At 33.5% G+C, this 21767-nt stretch overlaps 1 protein-coding gene across 1 annotated transcript in view; it reads left to right on the plus strand.

Annotated features, from left to right (window-relative positions):
* LOC126888826 (runt-related transcription factor 2) overlaps positions 1-21767 on the plus strand; it is a 132748-nt gene that overhangs the window by 88957 nt on the left and 22024 nt on the right. Inside the window, exon 4 of the mRNA XM_050657241.1 lies at positions 13670-13789. Coding sequence (XP_050513198.1) covers positions 13670-13789 — 120 coding nt within the window. The remainder of the gene's footprint in view (positions 1-13669; positions 13790-21767) is intronic.

Genomic DNA, 21767 nt, shown 5'->3' on the forward strand with positions numbered 1-21767 from the left:
TTTATAAAAAACAATTAACTTATGTGTGAAAAAATATTTATAGAAAATTAAAAATACAAGGAAATAAATAATGAAGGACTAATAACATAAATTTTACCAAAGAATATAAAAAAATGGGTATTAGAAGAGCTAGTAAACCCTCCGAGTAACGGTCTTCCTGTAAGGCTAGAAATTTGTATATTGATAAGTCATAGCACACCAAGGCTAAAAACCATGACCTGGTAGGCATCAGCCCTGCACGGGTATCTACCAGATGAATTGAAAGGTGCATAGTATAGGGGGTAAAATAAACTTACTCCTGTAAACTTTAAATTTAAGTATATATGTGTTTGAGTAAGTCATTTAGAAGAAATGTGTACAATGACAGGTGGTTCTGAACTAGAGATGCATCAAGTCAAACTAGTTTGATTTTACTCAACAAACTTGACTTGACTTGAAAATCAAACTTTTTGTATAAAACAGTTTGACTTGACTTGATTTCGATATCTTTAGGTTTGACTTGAATTCAAACATCTTCAAACAGTTTGAAAAGTTTGAATATTACGCAACGTGTTTATTTGTTCAGTGGCGGATCAACGGGGGGGAGTAATGGGGTGGGGGAGGGGTAGGGGAAATCCCCCAATCCCAACAAGGTCCAAAAAATTTTGACAAATTTCAATAAACAGAAATGTATTGACTGATATGATATTTAAACCGCAGACAGACAAATAAAACCCAATAAGCGCGCCAGTTAGGATAATAATTATTAAGAAAGCTTATAGCGTTTTATAGTATGATACAATTGATCCAAATAATGGCATAAACCAGACATCCAAAGTGAAAGTTATCATCCAACACCAAATGTTCTATATGGTCCACATAATGTTCAGAAAAAAGTCACACCATTTTGAGCGTAGGGTTTGAAGGGAAGAGGGGGGAGAAATCGGTAAATTCGTAGTTTTTTACGTTTTTCGTCAATATTTTTAAAACTATGCGATTTAGCATGAGCAACCTTTTATACAAAAATGTTCTACATTCAATTTGAAATAAAAAAGGCCCATTGCATAATCCTTCTAAAATGAACGGTTCCAAAGTTACGGAGGTAGTATAGTATAACTGGTCAAAAAAAGGCCTAACCCAAACATCCAAAGAAAGAGTCTTCCTCCAACACCAAATTGTTCTATATGGTCCACATATTGTGCAGTAAAAAGTTACACCATTTTGAGCGTCCGGGTTGGAGGGGAGATTGGGGAGAAATCGGTAAATTAGTATTTTTTTACGTTTTTCGTCAATATTTCTAAAACTATATTTTAGCGTAAACAATGTTCTATACAAAATTGTTCTACATAAAATTTAAAACAAAAAAGGTCCTATATATAATTGTTATATAATCAACACTTCCAATTTGGGCAATTGATGATGATTTTGGGTGGTGAGGTTGACGTTTCTTCGAGGGCTTATCACTAACATGCCACTGAAATAGCAAATTTTATTTACAAAACACAATCCTGTTAAAGAAAATTTCTTTCATCAGTAATAATATTATAAATTTCCCAAAAAATATAAAAAGTATCGAAAACTTCCACTTTTCACCCTCCGTAACTCTGGAACCTCTGATTTTATAACAAATATGTATAGGACCTTTTTGTTTTAAATTTTATGTAGAATCCTTTAGAAACCGCATAGTTTTAGAAATATTGACGAAAAACGTAAAAATCTCCGAATTTACCGATTTCTTCCCCCTCTCCCCCCAAACCTGACGCTGAAAATGGTGTGTGTGACTTTTTTCTTAACATTATGTGGACCATATAGAACAATTTGGTGTTGGAGGATACCTTTCACTTTGGATGTCTGGGTTTGGGACTAGTTATAAGTTATACCATACTATTAATGCATATTTATACATTAATTTTTAAAAGATTTAAACCCAACATTTGTAGCCTGTCTCCGAAGACATTTAAATTGTAGATAAATGTAGGTAAAACCATATAGACCTGGATCCCGCGTACCAAAAAAAAGTTGATTAATAGCAAGCTGAAAATTTTCGGTGTAAAAACAGATTAACGGTGTCTAGTCAGACAAACTTTCATGTATGGGAACACTGGAACAGGGAAAGTTTTAATTGTGGAACAGGTTAAAAATTTGAAACGACAGACTACGTAAACGTTCCATGTATTTTGTCGGATAGAACTTCCGATTGATTAACATCCAATTGATTTGTTACCCTTTCATTAAACTCTCATGCAAAAATCAGACTGGTGTTTATCATCAACTGGGCATTTTAATGAGTGGAAAATGAAGAACATGTCAAATGACAGGAATCATGTTGGTTAGTAATAGCAGTCTGATTTTTGCATGAGAGTTTAATGAAAGGGTAACAAATCAATTGGATGTTATGTCCGACAAAATACATGGGACGTTTTCGTAATCTGATGTTCCAAATTATTAAATTGTTCCACAATTAAAATTTCCACCGTTCCAGTGTTCCCGTACATCTAAGTTTGTCCAATTAGGCACCGTTAAGCTATTAACAAATTTTCGGCTTGCTATTAATCAACTTTTTTTGGTACGCAGGATCCAGGTCTAATAACCCAATGGTTAGTTTTGAATTTTAAAGAAATACCAACAAATATACAGCAATACGTTTGTATTGTATTTTCGAGTGAACTAGCAGATTGGTATGTACCAGATGTTTTTCTAACTGGCCCTTAAATGCCTTTTTTAATAAAAGAAAGTCATAAAAATTCCAAATCATTTTATTTTGAGCTGTCCATTGAGACACATATTACTGTGCTTGACTGCTAAATACAAATTTTAAGATTTTTACACTTGAATACTATTATATCCTATTGTAACATGAGCGGAGGTGAGGGGACAATATAATACAATCCAGGGGTTCTATGTAAAATATAAACGAAAGTTGAAAAGGTGGAAGATTGTGATTCGGTAGTTTTTTTTTATTTAAGTTAAAAAAACAATGTTACGTAATAGTGATGTAACGAATATTCGTATTCGTATTCGCATTCGGGAATATCCGCATCTTTTTGCATATTCGCATTCGCGTTCGCATTCGCAAAATTTGTGCCAATGTTTTGCGAATATGAATATCAGAGAAGAGAAATAATAATTTGAAAATAAAATTAGATTAATAAAATTAAAATCTATTCTCTTTCTCATCTTTTTTATTAAAAAAAGGTAACTTAACCTCGTATAATCAGATTATCAGCCTTCACGTTGTTTTATTATTTGGCATAATGTAATAAAGCTTAAGGTTCAGATTGATTTACACTAAATATCACTTAACTTCTCATTACAAATTTAGAAAACATTTCAAAAATAAAAACAAATTAAAAAAACTGAGCATTCGCATTCGCATCCGCATTCGCGAATGTCGTTATTAGATATTCGCATTCGCATTCGTATTCGCGAATGATCAAAAAATGACATTTGTTACATCACTATTACGTAATGCGCTGTTCGAACCATCCTACCCCCTCCCCGTGTAACGCGCCGTAACGTTTTACATGACCCCCCCCCAACTTGCGTTACGTAATACTTGAACCTGAACGCTCCCGAAGTAGATTAAATTACACTTTGTATGATAAAAAAACTATCCAACGAATTCTTTGTTTTAATCTAGTAACACTCAGATATAAAAAAGTTATATGGATAAAACGAAACTTGCCAGCAAGCAGTTTAAGCATTCAGGAATCATTTTCAAGAAATTTAAATTTACGACCCTAGTTTAATTATAATCGCTTCCCGTATTAAGTTACTTTTATGTGGCACTCATTGTATTATTAATTTTCTTATCTTAATTGGCAACTAACATGTCAATCTCGACAAAAAAGTATATCTACTAAATAAATTATTTTTCAAACTCTTTCAAACTAGTTTGACAAACAGTTTGAATTTTCAAACCTGTACGATTGACCAGTTTGACTTGACTTGAAATATTTGTCAGAAGGATTGACTTGAGTTTGACTTGACATTAAGTCAAACTCAAGTCAAGTTCAAACATTCAAGTCAAACTTGTGCAACTCTATTCTGAACAGCTTAAGACCTTGACAGGCGAGGGGAAAGATTAGGGTTTTTTTGTTTTCCTAAAATTATTTTTTTTGCATTGAACAGTTTTTTTAGTATTTTTGAATCATTCCAAACAAAAAAGGTCTTCACTGATTTTTCTCTTAGGTTAATAGTTTGTGACATATAAGCGATTAAAACTTTAAAAATTGCGAATTCGGCCATATTTTTAACCCTCAAAAACTATGTAAAAAACTGAAAATTTTAATGTTGCCAAGGTAGGCAGATATTCTTTAAATATCGATTGATGAAATCCCAAAGAGATTTTTGTAATACAGTATCGAAGACCCCTTTGTTTTTTAATTGTTAATCAAGCAGGCGCGACACTATGTTTAACCGTACCCACATGTAATTAATATGCGTAAATATCATCATCATCATCAGCAGCCTCTCTTAATCCACTGCTGGACATAGGTCTCCCCTGTTTGTCTCCAAAGTGTTCTATCTTGTGCTTTTTGTATCCAGTTTTTTGTTGTCTTTCGTAAGTCGTCTTGCCATCGTATTGGTGGTCTTCCTCTGCTACGTTTATCGGCTCTTGGTCTCCATTCAACTAGTTTGCGAGTCCATCTTCCGTCCTTCATTCTGGCAACGTGTCCAGCCCATTTCCATTTTAAGTTACAGCTTCTTTCAATGACGTCTATGACTTTGGTCTTAGCTCGTAGATCTTCGTTTCTAATCCTGTCTCGCAGAATGGCCCCTATCATTGATCGCTTGATTCTTCTTTGCGCTACTCTTAGTTTTTGTGCGTTTTTCTTTGTGAGCGATAATGTTTCTGCACCATAGGTCATCACCGGTAGCACGCATTGGTCGAAAACTTTTTTCTTCATGTTTGTTGGAATGTCACTCTTAAAAATGTCCCTAAGAGCTCCGTATGCTGCCCATCCTTGTATTATTCTTCTGGATACTTCTGTTGTTTGATTGTCCTTACCTATCTTAATTTCGTGACCGAGATATATATATATATATATATATATATATATATATATATATATATATATATATATATATATATATATATATATATTTGTCTACCAGTTCTATTTGTTCATTTTGTATTTCAAGGTGTTTACTTGGTACTAAGTTCGTCATATATTTTGTTTTTGTTATATTCATTTTTAAGCCTATTTTATGACATGCCGTACCAAGTTATTCCAACATTTTCTTTATTTGTCCCAAATCGTCTGCAATCAGGACTATATCGTCTGCGTAGCTTAGGTGGTGTAGCATCTCTCCGTCCACATTTATTCCTTTATTACCCCATTCGAGGGTTTTGATCGCTTTTTCTAGAGCCGATATGAAAAGTTTAGGTGATAACGTATCCCCTTGACGGATACCTCTTTGGATTTTTATTTGTTTGCTGTTAGCGTGTAGTTGTATCGAACTTGTCGCATTTTTATATATATTACATATTAGCCTCGAATATCGGCTATCAATGCGGCTCTCGTTTAGTGCTTCTTTAACACTGTCGAGTTCTACTGAGTCGAATGCTTTGTGGAAATCTACGAATAGTACGAATGCTAAAACTAAGGGCTTGTTATATTCTATGGATTTTTCGATAAGTTGTTTTATTGTTTGGAGGTGATCGTTGGTTCCAAAGTTTGCTCTGAATCCAGCTTAAATCCTGCGTAAATATACGTGGGAAAAATATTCTGATTCAATTTTCTTTCACCATCTTGCTTGAAAACTAAGACGGGCGGGCCACGTGCACAGACTTCATAACGAGAGACTTATAAGACTGGTATGGGAGAAGATTACAAAAAGACAAATTTAGAATTTAGAGAAGATTACTACAGACAAAAGACCACTCGGACGTCCCACAAACGATGGAAAGATAACATCCAAGCAGATTTCCAGAAAATGAACATTCCATTTGACCCTAGGTTGATGGAAGACTGAACAAACTGGAAAAAAGTTGTATAGTCAGCCAGGACCCACCCAGGGTTGTAGAAGTGATGATGATCTTGGTTGAAAAGGTTCCCTATTAACAAATTTGCATGTTGCCATGGTCAAACATGGGTCAAAAAATGTTTAAACAATTTTTTTAAACTTAACTTGCCTTAGTGCAAATTTGCACATAAAAAAAGTTACAACCCCTCGAAGTTAGAAAATGAAAATCGATCTTTTTCAATATATCGAAAACTCTTAGAGACTTTTTACTGAAATGAACATGTGGCAGTCTTACGGCAGGATCATCTTAAAAAGATAACAGTGAAATTTGTACACCCTATAAAAATTTTATGGGGTTTTGCTTCCTTAAATCTGTCCCCAAACTTTTGTGTACGTTCCAATTAAATTATTATTGTGGTACCATTAGTTAAACACAATGTTTTTAAATTTTTTTTGCCTCTTAATACTTTTCAAAAAGCCAATTTTTATCATGCATTTTTGTTACATACATGCGGAAAATTTTCAAGTTAAAAAAAGTTGTTTAAAAAATTTTTGACCCATTTTTGACCCTGTGAACTTGCAAATATGTTAATAGGGAACCTTTTTAAGCAAGATGGTGAAAAAAAAATTGAATTAAAATATTTTTCCGTACATATACAGTGCGTCCATAAAGTAACGCATAAATTCGTTATTTCGTAAACCTTCGACTTTAAGGAAAAATCCCGAAATAGGTCGATTTTTATTTTTAAATTACGATTTTTTGGCATATATATCATGCTAATGACGTCATCCTTCTGGGCGTGATGACGTAATCGATGATTTTTTAAATAGGAATAATAAATAGGTTCATGTGATAGCTCATTTGAAAAAGTATTCAATTTTCTATCCAATAATATAAACATTAACATAATTATTTATACATGGTGTTCAAAAAACATTTTTTTAATTAAAATAAGTGAGACAAAAAGAAGAGTATATGTAATTTATTTTAATTCAAAATGCATTTTACTACTGTCAGTAAAGAGAAAAAATTTTTATTTGACAAATAAACATTGATTTTCGTTTAAACGAAATGTTCAAACTGCCAAGAGACAGGTGGCTGTCAGCTTTAACATTGAATTTAAGCGAAAAACAATATTTCTTCGTCAAATAAACATTTATTTCCTGTTTTCTGGCAAAAGTAAAACGTATTTTGAATTAAATAAATTACATACATTCTTCTTTTTGTCTCAATTATTTTAATTAAAAAAATGTGTTTTTGAATATTATATTAGTGAATAGAGTTGAATACCCTTTCAAATGAGCTATCACATGACCCCTATTCTCATTTAAAAAACATTGATTACGTCATCATGCCCAGATGGATGACGTCACTAGTATGATATATATGCCAAAAAATCGGAATTTAAAAATAACAATCGACCTGTTTCGGGATTTTTCCTTTATATTAATGGTTTACGAAATAATGAATTTATGCGTTACTTTATGGACGCACTGTATTTACAGTATCGCGCCCGCTTAATTAACAATTAAAAATCAAAGGGGTTTTCGATATTTTATTGCAAAAAACCCTTAGGGATTTAATCAACCGATGTTTAAAGAATATCTACCTACCTTGGCAACATTGAAATTTTCAGTTTTAGGTACACATAGTTTTTGAGGGTTAAAAATGGGCGATTTCGCAATTTTTAAATTTTTAATCGCTTATATGTCAAGAATTATTAACCTAAGAGAAAAATCAGTGAAGACCTTTTTTGTTTGCGATGATTCAAAAATACTAAAAAAACTTTGTTCGATGCAATAATTTTAGGAAAACAAAAAAAAAACCTAATCTTTCTAATAAACGCATTTTATCACTGGCGAAGCGTCCACGTAACCACTGTTACCATTGGTAACAGTTAAAAATCTTGCAATAAATATTTTATGACTGTTATGAAATAATTCCATTTATATTTTTTACCAACAGAAATATTTGTTAAAATAGTACCTAATTCAGTAAATAGCCAACTAGACGCACGAAAATATTGGCGAGATATGTGAATCCATTGCACGTTATTATATGCCGTTACCAATACTGGCAGTGGTAACGCAGGAGAAACCTCGCTATCGCTCGAGACTAGCTCTGTTCTGTTAGAGACGGCGCGCGGGCACGCTGTGTATATCAGTATTGTCACCATTTTGAGGATTGGTAACATTAGTTTAGTACCTATTACAGATTACAGTGTGCGTCCATTTAAACATGCAAGAGTGTTGCCAGGTGTTGCTACGTATTGCGTAATTGATCAACTACTTGAAAAGTTATTCTCCTTGTATATTTTTTTTATATATAATTTTGAAGAAAAAAATCATATTATTGAAGGTGGAAGAATTAAAATATGAATAAAAAATAGTTTTCAAAATCTCTTCTTTTTCCTACTTGTTCATTTTTTATGTTAATTTTATGGTAGAATAATATGTTTATTTTGTTTATTATTTATTGTTATACCTGTTACATATACATAATCACATACATATAATTTGGGAATAGTGATTTGTTTAATTTTATCCCACAGGATTGAAAACAAAAACTTATATTTAGGAGGTTCAAAATAATTTTTTTTAATAAGATTTTTTTACATGTGGTTTGGTAACACTTTAGAAAAAGTCACGCGTCGCCACTGCATTTTATTGTAATGTAAAACTCATAAATATAAAGTAGGACTACTACTACTATACTACCTATTACTAAATTTATGTTCTATGGACTTATACCGTTTTATGATCATATTAGATTAAAATAATTTGCATTAAATTATAATATAATAACAAACCAGTGCGAAAAGAAACATTTTTCAACAGCACCGCCCACATGAATTCAGATAGGAAATTTCATCCACATTACAACTGGAATCATTTTAATGACCGAAAAATTGTTTTGAATAAAAAAATCCATCTGGCGCTCGAGTCGTTTGTAAATCATAATTTCTTTTGAGACGCGGCTCGGCGGTGGGTGACGTCATACCGTCGCGGTGCCAGCCGGTTTTTGGGCTTTCAACTTTATAAGTATCCGTTTCAAAGGTTTTTCCGACAAATTGTTAACCTTTTATACTACTTTATACGATCACAACTTTCGAATAAACAGCCTGGCGATATAACGAGCAACAAAGGGACTTCTTTAGGCGGAAAAGACGAAAGAAAGAAGAGTTGGTTTTGATCGTTTTATTAAGCGTGTAATTTGTATAAACGAACTCTTGAAATTAAACAACAAAAGGAAGACAATTTGTATGTAAAACACTTCTTTTTTTTTTGTAAAAATCTGTTTAAATTGTTAATAAAAGATTGATACTTCACATACATAACATTTTCTTTATTTTTCAATCATTCAAAGACATGTCTAATAGTTAAATGTTTTTGTCTGAATTACGATAGTGCATAAATGAATTAAATAGAACAAAGAATCAGTTATCGGCTTCATCATGGCATCACCATTGCAAGCAGATTGATAGCCGCGCTCTTGGGGCTCTTCCGATTCATTTGTTGCTGGGAATCACTCCGCATTAACATTTCGGTTTTTACAATTGCTTATGTGACTTGGCATCTTCCAAAATATTTCTTTATTCGTTCCTGTTTTTGCTTATGTTTATCCAATCTCCAACTCCCATAATCTTCAGGTCCTGGATTTCTGCTTTGTATGTGTCCCATCCATCTAAATCTCTGTGCCTTGATGAATCTGACGATGCTTTCTCCTTTCAAAAGTTCTCTTACTATACTTCGTAGTTCATCAATTCTTTAAATGTATTATTACCTATGTTTGTTACTCTGCAATTCTCCGAATTATTTTTCTCTATAGGATCCTTAATCTTTCTCATTTTCCTCAAAGGAAGAATTATGGTGGAATAGTCATGATTAGGTCTTGCTTGCTGGAAAGACATGTAGATGTTTACGAATTAAGCAAATAGTTTCTAAAATATATAAAGAAGGAAGTGTTAAAATCCCGTGATCCTTAAAGTGCTTCTGCAATGTGTTGTTCTTATGAGGACAAATAGATATCTTATTTCTCTTTTTTGTAATTTAAAAATAACATCGGATTGGGGAGCTGTACCAGAACCCTAAAAAGGAAGACCATTTCGAAGATTCGACTCGAAAAAAGAAAATATGCTATTTTGGAAGAGGCTACCCATATAGCACACAACGTCCGATGTACGTCCATATAACGTACATTTAAAGTCCAAACGTCCATGGACCAAAACTGGACGTACTATGTACGTACATTACGGGACGTCCATTGGACGTTTGATTTCAACGTACATTGGACATCCATTTGTGGTCCATGGATATTTTACACAAAACGCGACTATTATATAAGTCCCAATACAAACTAAATGATAATCTTCTTGACAACGTTGTCGCTCTTCGCGCTATCGGTCGTGAAAGGTGTAGTATTAGGCAGGTACTTTTAGGGGATTATCGCTGTTAATATTGTTGTGGAATACTGAAGGATGGTTTATTTATGATAATTCACAGAATGGCAAACGCGCTTGTAATATACAACAACGGTACTGACTCTAAAAATAGTTTGGAACAGAAACAGAACAGAGATTAAACCTCTTTTAATGTGCATGTTTCCTAGGGCGTCATTATCTGAATCTCGTCTTTATGAAAATACATCCTGTGATATATTTGTGTTTTCTGTTTATCGTGCAAGTGCAGTCGTGCATTAATGAAGTTCCTAGTTCCTATCATAAAGTATATATTATTATAATGAAGTTATAGTAAAGAGAAATAAAAAAGGTATTTTGTGTAATATTTTTAAGTATCTATAAGTTTAGTATTATAAGGAACTATTTCCTATAAAAGCTTTTTGCTATGTATTCACAAACTTATGGATACTAGATTGCTTTCTGAAAAGTGCCCTACAAATGTCCATAAGACGTACATTGAATGTACATAAGGTGTACACTGAAAGCTCCAATACAACGTACAATGTACGTTTGTAGCGGACGTTCTATGGACGTCCAATTTTGTGAACTCTGGACATTCGTTGGACGTCCATCGGATGTCCATTGTACCTTAGCGGGACGTCCATTGGACGTTCCAATGTACACAGATGTACGTCCATTGGATGTCCATAAAACGTACTTGTGCTATCTGGGTAAATTGAGTTCCTTCGAAACAGATCTTATTGCAAAGCAATACCAGCGAAACTCACACAGCCTTATTAATAAAAATTGCTTAGTCCAACGCTAGTCTCGGACTACTTAGTCCGAGATTAAGCGAGTACTAACTTAATTTTAAGATTGTCATTAATAAACACGGACTAAGCTCGGACTAACTAAACCTTCCTTAGTCCTAGTTACAACAAATTTATGTTGGCAACCCTTGCGAAAAAGAAGAGAAATGGAGAGAATTTTGCGAAAAAGAAGAAAAAGTTGGCGGTGCCATTTCTGCATAAATTTTAATTAAGATGTTTTTTGTTGGACTTCGTTCTGAGAAGGTGCTCCCTGGTGTTCTATATTTTATATTATTGTATTATTGTTTTGTATTTAATATTAACTGCTGTACCTTTTGAAAATCGGTATTTGACTTTAAATTTACTTTCTAATTCCTCTAAACTAAAGATTTTTTTACAATTTTGTATATTTTGATGTGACTCACAAGAGGAATATCGTTCCGCTGATTTCTATCCTCATTTAATTCGTCTATTAATTATCTTAAATCATTAATAAAATAATATCTCTCCATTATCAATAATAACATAATAATGTTATTATAATATATTTATTATACAACCAAGCAAAAGCAAATAATGCATTTAGCAAGTTTGTAAGGTTATGAATACAAAATGTCAAGTTAGTCTCGGTTTAAACCTACTATTACCTATTAGCTTAGTCCATCGTTAGTCGCTGTTTATTAATAGGGAAAATGAATGGTATTGACTTAGTCCTCGGACTAAAGTTAGTCGGGCGTTAGTTAGCCCGTGTTTAATAATAAGGCTGACAGAGTATAGGCAACACTTTTTTCTTTCTAGAAAATTTCCGGTAAAAGTTATACTCGGAGCGGATAGGTAATAGCATACCTAAATTAAATTTTTCACCACCCTTATGAAAAGGAATAATGATAGCTGTCATTAGGCACTCTGGAAATTTACCTTTCTCAAAAGAATTATTATTTATTGGGATGAGGACTTCTAACACATTTTCTGGGAGATTTGAGAAAATTTTTATGGATAGTCCATCAGCACTACAGGAAGATTTGCTTTTGATACTGTTGATTGTTTGGATTAGTTCAGATTTATCAATTGGTATTATAATAAAGAATGAATTCCAGATCTTTCCTGAATAGGGTTTTTCATTCACAGTCATTTGTTTCGAGCTTCTGTCATATGTCGTATAATTCGTGTTTATTATTCACAGATTATACAACATATGGAGATAGGAAATAAGATCTTGTAGTGCCAAAATAGTTAATGTAATATTTTTACTAACATTAACAAAGTATTCATTTAGATTATCAGGGTCAGGAGGGTAAAAAGATTTAGCTGTGTGAATTTTATTTCGAAGATCGTTTATTTATACAATTTGCATAAACACAATTGTAGCTCACTACAAATACCTATACTACACAAATTTTTTATATGCAACTGATTATAAATTGAAAATGTTTATTTCGATTAATAGTAGATATAGTCCTGTCGCCAGGGGGGGTACAACGGCCTTCTTAATTCAGATGGACTTACCCAAGTTTTTTTTATGAATTTTGACCCGTAGAACACGAATTTTTTGGGTAACAGTTGATCCGGATGTCGATAAGATTGTTATAAACAAAGAAGTTGAGGAATTACATAACAGCGATTTCTCGCAAAACAAAACATTTTTTTGTATTTTTTGGGTCATTCTAACCAAAAAATGTTCCTACAAGTTTTTTCGTAGGATGCATAGTTTTCGAGATAAACGCAGTTGAACTTTCAAAAAATGGAAAAATTGCAATTTTTGAACCCGAATAACGTTTGAATAAAAAATAAAATAGCAATTCTGCTTACCGCCTTTAAAAGTTTAAGTCAAATTATATCTGTTTTGAGTATTTGTATTGCTACAAATTTATTTTTTGATTGTTAAAAAAAGCTATAAACACATACTGTTTCCCGTGCCTAATACATGCGTTTTATTGCATGCTACTTAGAAATAGCCCCGCTTACACTTTTACCTCCTCTACGTACTCGTTCGATTTTAAATGAGAAATCATTGAAACATCACTCAAGCACTAGGTGTTTATAGCTTTGTTTTAACAATAAAATAATACATTTTTGGCAATACAAATAATTAAAACCGATATAATTTGACTTGAACTTTCAAATGCGGTAAGCAGAATTGCTATTTTATTTTTTAATCAAAAGTTTTTCGGGTTCAAAAATTCCAATTTTTCGATTTTTTGAAAGTTCAACCTCGTTTATCTCGAAAACTATGCATCCTACGAAAAAATTTGTAGGAACATTTTTTGGTTAAAATGGCCCAAAAAATACAAAAAAATGTTTTGTTTTGCGAGAAATCGCTGTTATGTGATTCCTCAACTTCTTGGTTTATAACAATCTTATCGACATCCGGATCAACTGTTACCCAAAAAATTCGTGTTCTACAGGTCAAAATACATAAAAAAAACTTGGGTAAGTCCATCTGAATACAGGAGGCCGTTGTACCCCCCCTGGCGACAGGACTAATATGGACAGTAAATTAGTCTAATATAGTGCTCTCTCTTCTAGGACAACAACAACAATTTCACTTTGCCTTTGGCCAGAGGCCGTTTCCGTTTGCTGCCTCCGATCCCTTATCAGGATTTAGAATGCCGCCAATAGGTAACTGCAACAGTAAGTACAATTATTGTTTATCCTCTTTTATATTTAGGCCTGGATCCCGCGTACCAAATAAAGTTGATTAATAGCAAGCTGAAAATTTGTTAATAGCTTAACGGTGTCTAGTCGGACAAACTTTGATGTACGGGAACACTGGAACAGGGGAATTTTTAATTGTGGAACAGTTTAAAAATTTGGAACGTCAGACTACGAAAACGTCCCATGTATTTTGTCGGACATAACTTCTAATTGATTTGTTACCCTTTCATTAAACTCTCATGCAAAAATCAGACTGCTACGTATCACCAACATAATTCCTGTCATTAGACATATTCCACGTATCGGACTTATTAAAATGCCCAGTTGGTGATAAATACCAGTCTGATTTTTGCATGAGAGTTTAATGAAAGGGTAACAAATCAATTGGAAGTTCTCTCTGACAAAATACAAGGGACGTTTTCGTAGTCTGACGTTCCAAATTTTTAACCTGTTCCACAATTAAAACTTCCCCTGTTCCAGTGTTCCCATACATCAAAGTTTGTCCGACTAGGCATTATTAATCTGTTAAAAAAGTTTCAGCTTGCTATTAATCAACTTTTTTTTGGTACGCGGGATCCAGGCCTATTAGTCAATGAGACAATATTAAATATATGACCACAAATTATACTACTTGGAAACAAAAAACATTTTTGCATTTGTACAAATACTTGTTAATAATTAATTCATTTTTTCATATGATCTGCATCTTTTATTTTCACAACCACTAAAATGTGATTGCTGCTTCTTCTTATTCGCAGATCTATGATTGAATTTCTGAAGTATTTTGTAGCTGATACTCTTCAGGCAAGAGTATCAGCCTTCTTCATTGCTGTATATTCTCTGGTGACTTGGAACCCATACTAGTGTTATATTTCGTCATGTTATAAGTTCTCTCGGATGTTATGTTGGTATTGTTACGTTGTTAGATTGCCATGATACACTTATGCAATAAGAAGCAGTAATAAATAATCGTTTTGCTTACTAAAAAAAAATCATGACCTGCCTTCTGTATTAATGCATTTGGCGTTTGTATTTAAAAACAATGAAACATGATCGTATACTATTTTTACTTTTATTTTTAGAGATTGTAATTTTTATTTAAACAAACGAAACGAAACGAAAAGTTCTTTAACAATAATAAAATTAAAACTGAAATCTATATAGCCAGCTGTAAAATGATTAAATATACACATATAAAAAAGGTAAACCAGTGTACTCACTTTGTCTTTTATCTCTCTCATTGGTTCGTGGCTGTTCCTGGAAACTGGGTATCCACTCTCAGCAGTTCCGTTGATCTTGTCACCTCTCGTCGGATCTGTCGTTCCAGCTGCCTTCTCCATTGTATATATATCAACCTAGACGACGAATATGAATACTAGGGCAAATGTTACTATTCCCAATATTTCTGGAATAGATATATAGTATCCCTTTTCTTTGGTAGCTGTGGTGCCTCCGCTGCTTCCCGCTTGGTTTATAAATACTTGCTCCTTCTTCTCTTTGTTTTGGTTATTTCCCATATTCTACTTCTTCTCAACTTCCTGTCGTCTCAGCTGTCTAGGTTTAAAGGGCTAAGGGTCGCCATGTTATGTTGGTATTGTTACGTTGTTAGATTGCCATGATAATCTTGCGGGGGTTGAATGTCGAGTTGAAACACTGACTCTAACTTTATAACTTTATTTACGATTTACAACATCAATCAACATAAGGTTACTAAGATGTTATTTCGCGGGGTAGTCTTTTAGGACACCCTTCTCGCAGAACGGCTCACTAGCATAGTAACGATCTGAATAATAACAATACTACAATGATCGTATCTCAATCCCTCTGTGGGTTATTTATATCTCCTTATAATTTGAACTTTGAAAAGTAAAACTATACGTGATCGTCTACGAGGTTACACAAACAAAACTATCTTAATCAGCCTTCGTTTTGTTTGCATATTTAGAAACAATATCTTTTGTAACAACTGAAATTATTTAAAAGTATATACATCTTTTGATACATAATACATAAAGGAGTTTTTTTCCCTTACTGTACACGGAATTCTCGGTCTATAGTCTACCTTAGGCCTTATAATTGCCCCCATCGCTGCTTGGCTATCTCTATCTACATTTATTCGTTTTAGTTTTTCTTCTTCTTCTTCTTCAGATGCAAATCCACTAATGGATGTTAGCGATCACATTTTCCATGAACTCTCTGTTTCTTGGAAAGTGTATCAGAGATTGTATGTCGTTAATCCCTGTCCATTGCCTTATGTTTCGGAGCCAGGCCACTTTCTTGCATCCTATTCCTCTCTTGCCTTCAATTTTGCCCTCGATTATAAGTTAAAGGAACTGGTATTTTTCGTTTAGAGCCAGATACGCCGTTTTCCTTTTCTTGATGTTTTCGAAAAGTTGGCGTTCTTGGCTGATTCTTTTAAGGACATCTACATTTGTGACTTTCGCCATCCATGGTGTCTTTAGAATACGGCGATAAAGCCACATTTCGAAGGCTTCTAGTCTGTCTATATCCCTCTTTAAGTGTCCAGCCTTCTATGCCATATAGCAGCACCTATTATACGTAGCATTTAGTAAACCTTAGTCTCAGTGTAAGATCGAATTCTAAACAGGTCAGTAACTTCCTGAATTTTACAAAAGCTTGTCGAGCTTGCCCAATGCGACATTTTATTTCCCTGTCCAATGCCAAATCTTCAAAAAGCCACGTTCCCAGGTATTTAAAATTGCTCACTTTTTCAATGGACTTGGTAGTCAGTGTTATGGTGGAGTTTTCAAATGCATCCAAGTTTCTGGAGATTATTATGAATTTGGTCTGTTTGGTATTAATCTCTAATCCCATTCACTTACTGTATTCTTCGATTATAGTTGTTGTTGAAGATGTTGTCACAAATTAAGAAGTTTCAGTTCGAAAACCTTTATATTAATTTTTCTTGTACACTGCAAGATTTCAAAAATCTCTACATGAGATACATAGGTATATTCTATTACGGATTTTAGACCCATCTGAGCCTGGAATATCCCTGCAGTCTGGGTTTAGTGTTTTTCTGCATCATTCCTATCGTCCACTTGGAAAGGTACTTTAAGCCTATATCAAGGTGTCATATAGTCAGGAATCATCGACCATTCAGTATCCCTAATTTCATTTATGGTGTTACTATGTTCTGATCTATCTGGTAAGTTTTGCTTAATTTTTCTCAAAGTCTATATTCCCCTCTAGCCTCCCCCATTAGTAATTATATGTAAAGGAGGGGTCCAGTAAGACCTCTATAGCTGTTTCTGGTGTGCACTTCACAACCCCGTGGTTCCGAGTCAAGCAAGTCTTGAACCTGGTTTTATTTAAGGATAGCAGATCTTTACTGCGACATTGGCCACTATTTCACTGATGGATATGTAATTTTTGTGCTGGAAAGTGGGAAAAACTTTTAATAGTAGTATTCATACACCTCCAATTATTCTGAAAAAAAATTACTCATATTTGTGATGTTTGTGTTCCACAAAAAACAACAAGGATGAAGATATAAACACAAAACACTTCTCTTCTGCTATCACCCTAGGCTCTGACCCCCTCATGAAACACAGAAAAAATCAGATCGGTGTAACTTTTCCAATACATACGTACATAGATACATACATAGATACATACATACACATACATACATACATATGTTGTTCTGAAGCTATGTCCTTGTGGCATTTTTATAATCAACTATTTTTAATGTGAAATAAGCCACAATTGTATCAAAAAAAATGATTTTATTAACGATTCGACGCCCAAGTCGGGTGTCGTTGTCAAAATACAAAATAATACTCTATTATTATTTTGTATTTTGACAACGACACCCAACTTGGGCGTCGAAACGTTAATAAAATCATTTTTTTGATAAAATTGTGGCTTGTTTTCCATTGAAAATAGTTGATCATACATACATAAATACATTCATACATATACCCACAAACATTTTCCCTTGTTTCAATAAAAATTTAGTCATATTTTTGAGCGCTTTCTAGTGGTATAACCGATTTTCAAAATTAGATATGCGTTGGAAAGGTAATATCAGTACTATCAGCGCAAAGGTCGGACTTAAATTTCGAAATTTTTCGGAGTTTTGGGACGAGAACGAAAAACAGGCCCTAAATGGGAAGGGCCGCAAAATCCACACCCTTGCAACAAAATGGATGGTTGACATATGGATGGGCGAGTCTTTTCCTAAATTTTAAGATGGGATTTGACCGAATTTTAAATTCTGTCAGATTTAGAAAATCGAAAATTTCGTGTATGGTGTCGCATGTAGGTGGGTAGTGCGTCACTGACGAGAACTGCTGTTCTCTGGCATACATATATCTGTATATCGTCTCTATTCTAGTTTTTCGCAAAAGCGATGAAACACTACATCGATGCTAGCAGTCGATGTAGGAAAACGAATAAAAAGAAAAGAAAATGGTATATAACTTTAAACAAAAAAAAAATAAAACCAATTTATTATTTGATCTTATTAAAATTTCAATGTTTGTGTTCCACAAAAAACAACAAGGACGAAGATATAAACACAAAACACTTCTCTTCTGCTATCCAATACATCTAATTTAGAAATACCCTTTTATTTTCCCCAAGGGATACACATCTCTAAATGAAAACAAAAGCCATTCATTCTCGAAGGTACTGATTTGAATGTAAAGTATGTTCTCTATCTCAACTCTCAGATATACAAACAGTAATGCTAAATATTCTCTCTAATCTGTTTGCGCATAAATTTACGATATATGGAGAGTTTGGATTTAATTAATAAGAAAATAGAGTCAGTCTGGAGTACAAGGTTTTCTGTACGGTTGAGAAATCTATTTTTATTCGAATGTCAGGAACTGTAGAGAAAAGAAGAACCGTCCCAGATACAAAATTCATTATTAAAATAAAATTAAAATGATAAATAATTATTTAAATCTGAGACATTCCTTGCAACCACCTTCTAGTAACATTCTTTATCTCTGACTTTTACAATTTATAAGCCAAGAGACGAAGAATAAAGAAAGCAAAAAGGATTCTAAATAATGCAATCACATTTTGTCTCACTCGTCTAGGAAAAGGTCCGAAAGACAGTTCCAAGTACTAAAAATCTAAGTAAAGATAAAGACAAGAGATAAAAGTGAACGACAGTTTATGTTTCCTTTCGATTCAGAGGATATCCATCATCCCTGGACAGCTGTATCTGTCTCCAGACGTCTTCAGTAGGGTACGTGAATACCTCTGAACCAAGAAGAAAATAAACTGCGTGGAATTCTAAAAATAATATTGAAATCCAGTTTTAAGACGCTGCGCTGTAGCGACATCTCTTAGAGAAAAGAAGAAGATGCGACATCTCTATGTATAATGTCTAGTCATAATCATCATCACTGGGTCGACAACCCTTTTTGGGCCTTGGACTGTTCCAGAATTCTTTTTCATTCTGATCTGTTATTGCTTTTTTTCCAAATTTTTTAAAGTTGTTATATTGTTTTGTTAGATTGATGCTTGATACTTCCCTTTACTTTTAAAATAATAAGTACAAACGATCCTGTGAAAATATTTTTTAAAAAAGTTAGGATCAGAGGATGTTTATGATATTTATAATAAATAAGTAATTTTATTTAAACGAGTATCACACATTTGCCTTACATTCTATATTGAGCCTCTAAAGAAACCCACTGCACACACGATCTATTTAGTCCTGTCGCCAGGGGGGGTACAACGGCCTTCTTAATTCAGATGGACTTACCCAAGTTTTTTTTATGAATTTTGACCCGTAGAACACGAATTTTTTGGGTAACAGTTGATCCGGATGTCGATAAGATTGTTATAAACAAAGAAGTTGAGGAATTACATAACAGCGATTTCTCGCAAAACAAAACATTTTTTTGTATTTTTTGGGTCATTCTAACCAAAAAATGTTCCTACAAGTTTTTTCGTAGGATGCATAGTTTTCGAGATAAACGCAGTTGAACTTTCAAAAAATGGAAAAATTGCAATTTTTGAACCCGAATAACGTTTGAATAAAAAATAAAATAGCAATTCTGCTTACCGCCTTTAAAAGTTTAAGTCAAATTATATCTGTTTTGAGTATTTGTATTGCTACAAATTTATTTTTTGATTGTTAAAAAAAGCTATAAACACATACTGTTTCCCGTGCCTAATACATGCGTTTTATTGCATGCTACTTAGAAATAGCCCCGCTTACACTTTTACCTCCTCTACGTACTCGTTCGATTTTAAATGAGAAATCATTGAAACATCACTCAAGCACTAGGTGTTTATAGCTTTGTTTTAACAATAAAATAATACATTTTTGGCAATACAAATAATTAAAACCGATATAATTTGACTTGAACTTTCAAATGCGGTAAGCAGAATTGCTATTTTATTTTTTAATCAAAAGTTTTTCGGGTTCAAAAATTCCAATTTTTCGATTTTTTGAAAGTTCAACCTCGTTTATCTCGAAAACTATGCATCCTACGAAAAAATTTGTAGGAACATTTTTTGGTTAAAATGGCCCAAAAAATACAAAAAAATGTTTTGTTTTGCGAGAAATCGCTGTTATGTGATTCCTCAACTTCTTGGTTTATAACAATCTTATCGACATCCGGATCAACTGTTACCCAAAAAATTCGTGTTCTACAGGTCAAAATACATAAAAAAAACTTGGGTAAGTCCATCTGAATACAGGAGGCCGTTGTACCCCCCCTGGCGACAGGACTAATTCAGATATTTCTAAGAGTCTTCTATAAATCCTCATTTTAGAGGCTTCTAAGCATCTGAAAGGTTGTATTTTGACCCTCTTTGATTACATGAACATTAGAGAACTGAGTGTATATGGCAGTTAACGAAACATAACGGAAAATATATGGAAGAAAGAAGACTGAATTGAACAAGAAAAAGAGACTTTCTACCAACGCTCTGAAGCCACATTAAAATAAATTATAAGATCCGATAAAATAGCTAGTTATGAAACAGTTCGTGAAGTATGCTTTTTGCGAACGCACGCGATGTTTAGAGCACGAGCGACAGCGGCGCGAGTGCTATACATCGCGTAAGTTCGCAAAAAGTACTTCACGCACAGTTTCGTACAATATTTTATCTACGATAAGCAAATAAAAAAACTGTAATAGGTCTGGATCCCGCGTATGAAAAAAAAGTTGATTAATAGCAATCTGAAAATTTGTTAATAGCTTAAGGGTGTCTAGTCGGATAAACTTTGATATATGGGAACACTGGAACAGGGGCAGTTTTAATTGTGGAACAGACTAAAAATTTGGAACGGTCAGACCACGAAAACGGCACATTTATTTTGTCCGACAGAACAGACTTAAACTCTCCGAACAGAGCAAAATCAGACTGCTATTTATCACCAAATGGGCGTTTTAATGAGTGGAACATGTAGAATATGTCAAATGACAGGAATTATGACAGGTTAAAATAAAATAATTGTGTTAAGGATATGAATATACAGTTTAGAATTAAAATAATAAAATAAAATAACGTTCTATCTTCGCCCCATTCCGGAGAAAGCACCCTTGGCGAAAGTCTGGAAAAGAAAAATTAAATTGTATTTACTACAATCAAAAGAAAATGTAATTAATGTAAGACAAGAAGCAATTACGCACATACTCGCAACTCATTACACTTCAATCCAATGTAATGATATATGCTCTTACAATCAAAATATCAATAACTACGCAGACACCCTTACAACAACTCCGGATCGAAGATGGCGGTAACCGTTCACTACACGATTACATGGATCCTGTTTAATTACGAGCGAAGCATCTCTTCACTACAGAGTTTATTTACCCAGATTGGCCTACTGGTTCTGTACACTAGTTAGCCAGAGAGCCTAGAGCTTAATGCCGCAAGATTGACCGTTCTTCATCAGTTCTCTTCTTAAATACCATTTTGGCGGTCCCTCACCTGGCATCTATCGGTGGTGGAG

Source organism: Diabrotica virgifera, chromosome 7 (genome assembly GCF_917563875.1).
Source record: "Diabrotica virgifera virgifera chromosome 7, PGI_DIABVI_V3a".
Classification (NCBI taxonomy): domain Eukaryota; kingdom Metazoa; phylum Arthropoda; class Insecta; order Coleoptera; family Chrysomelidae; genus Diabrotica; species Diabrotica virgifera.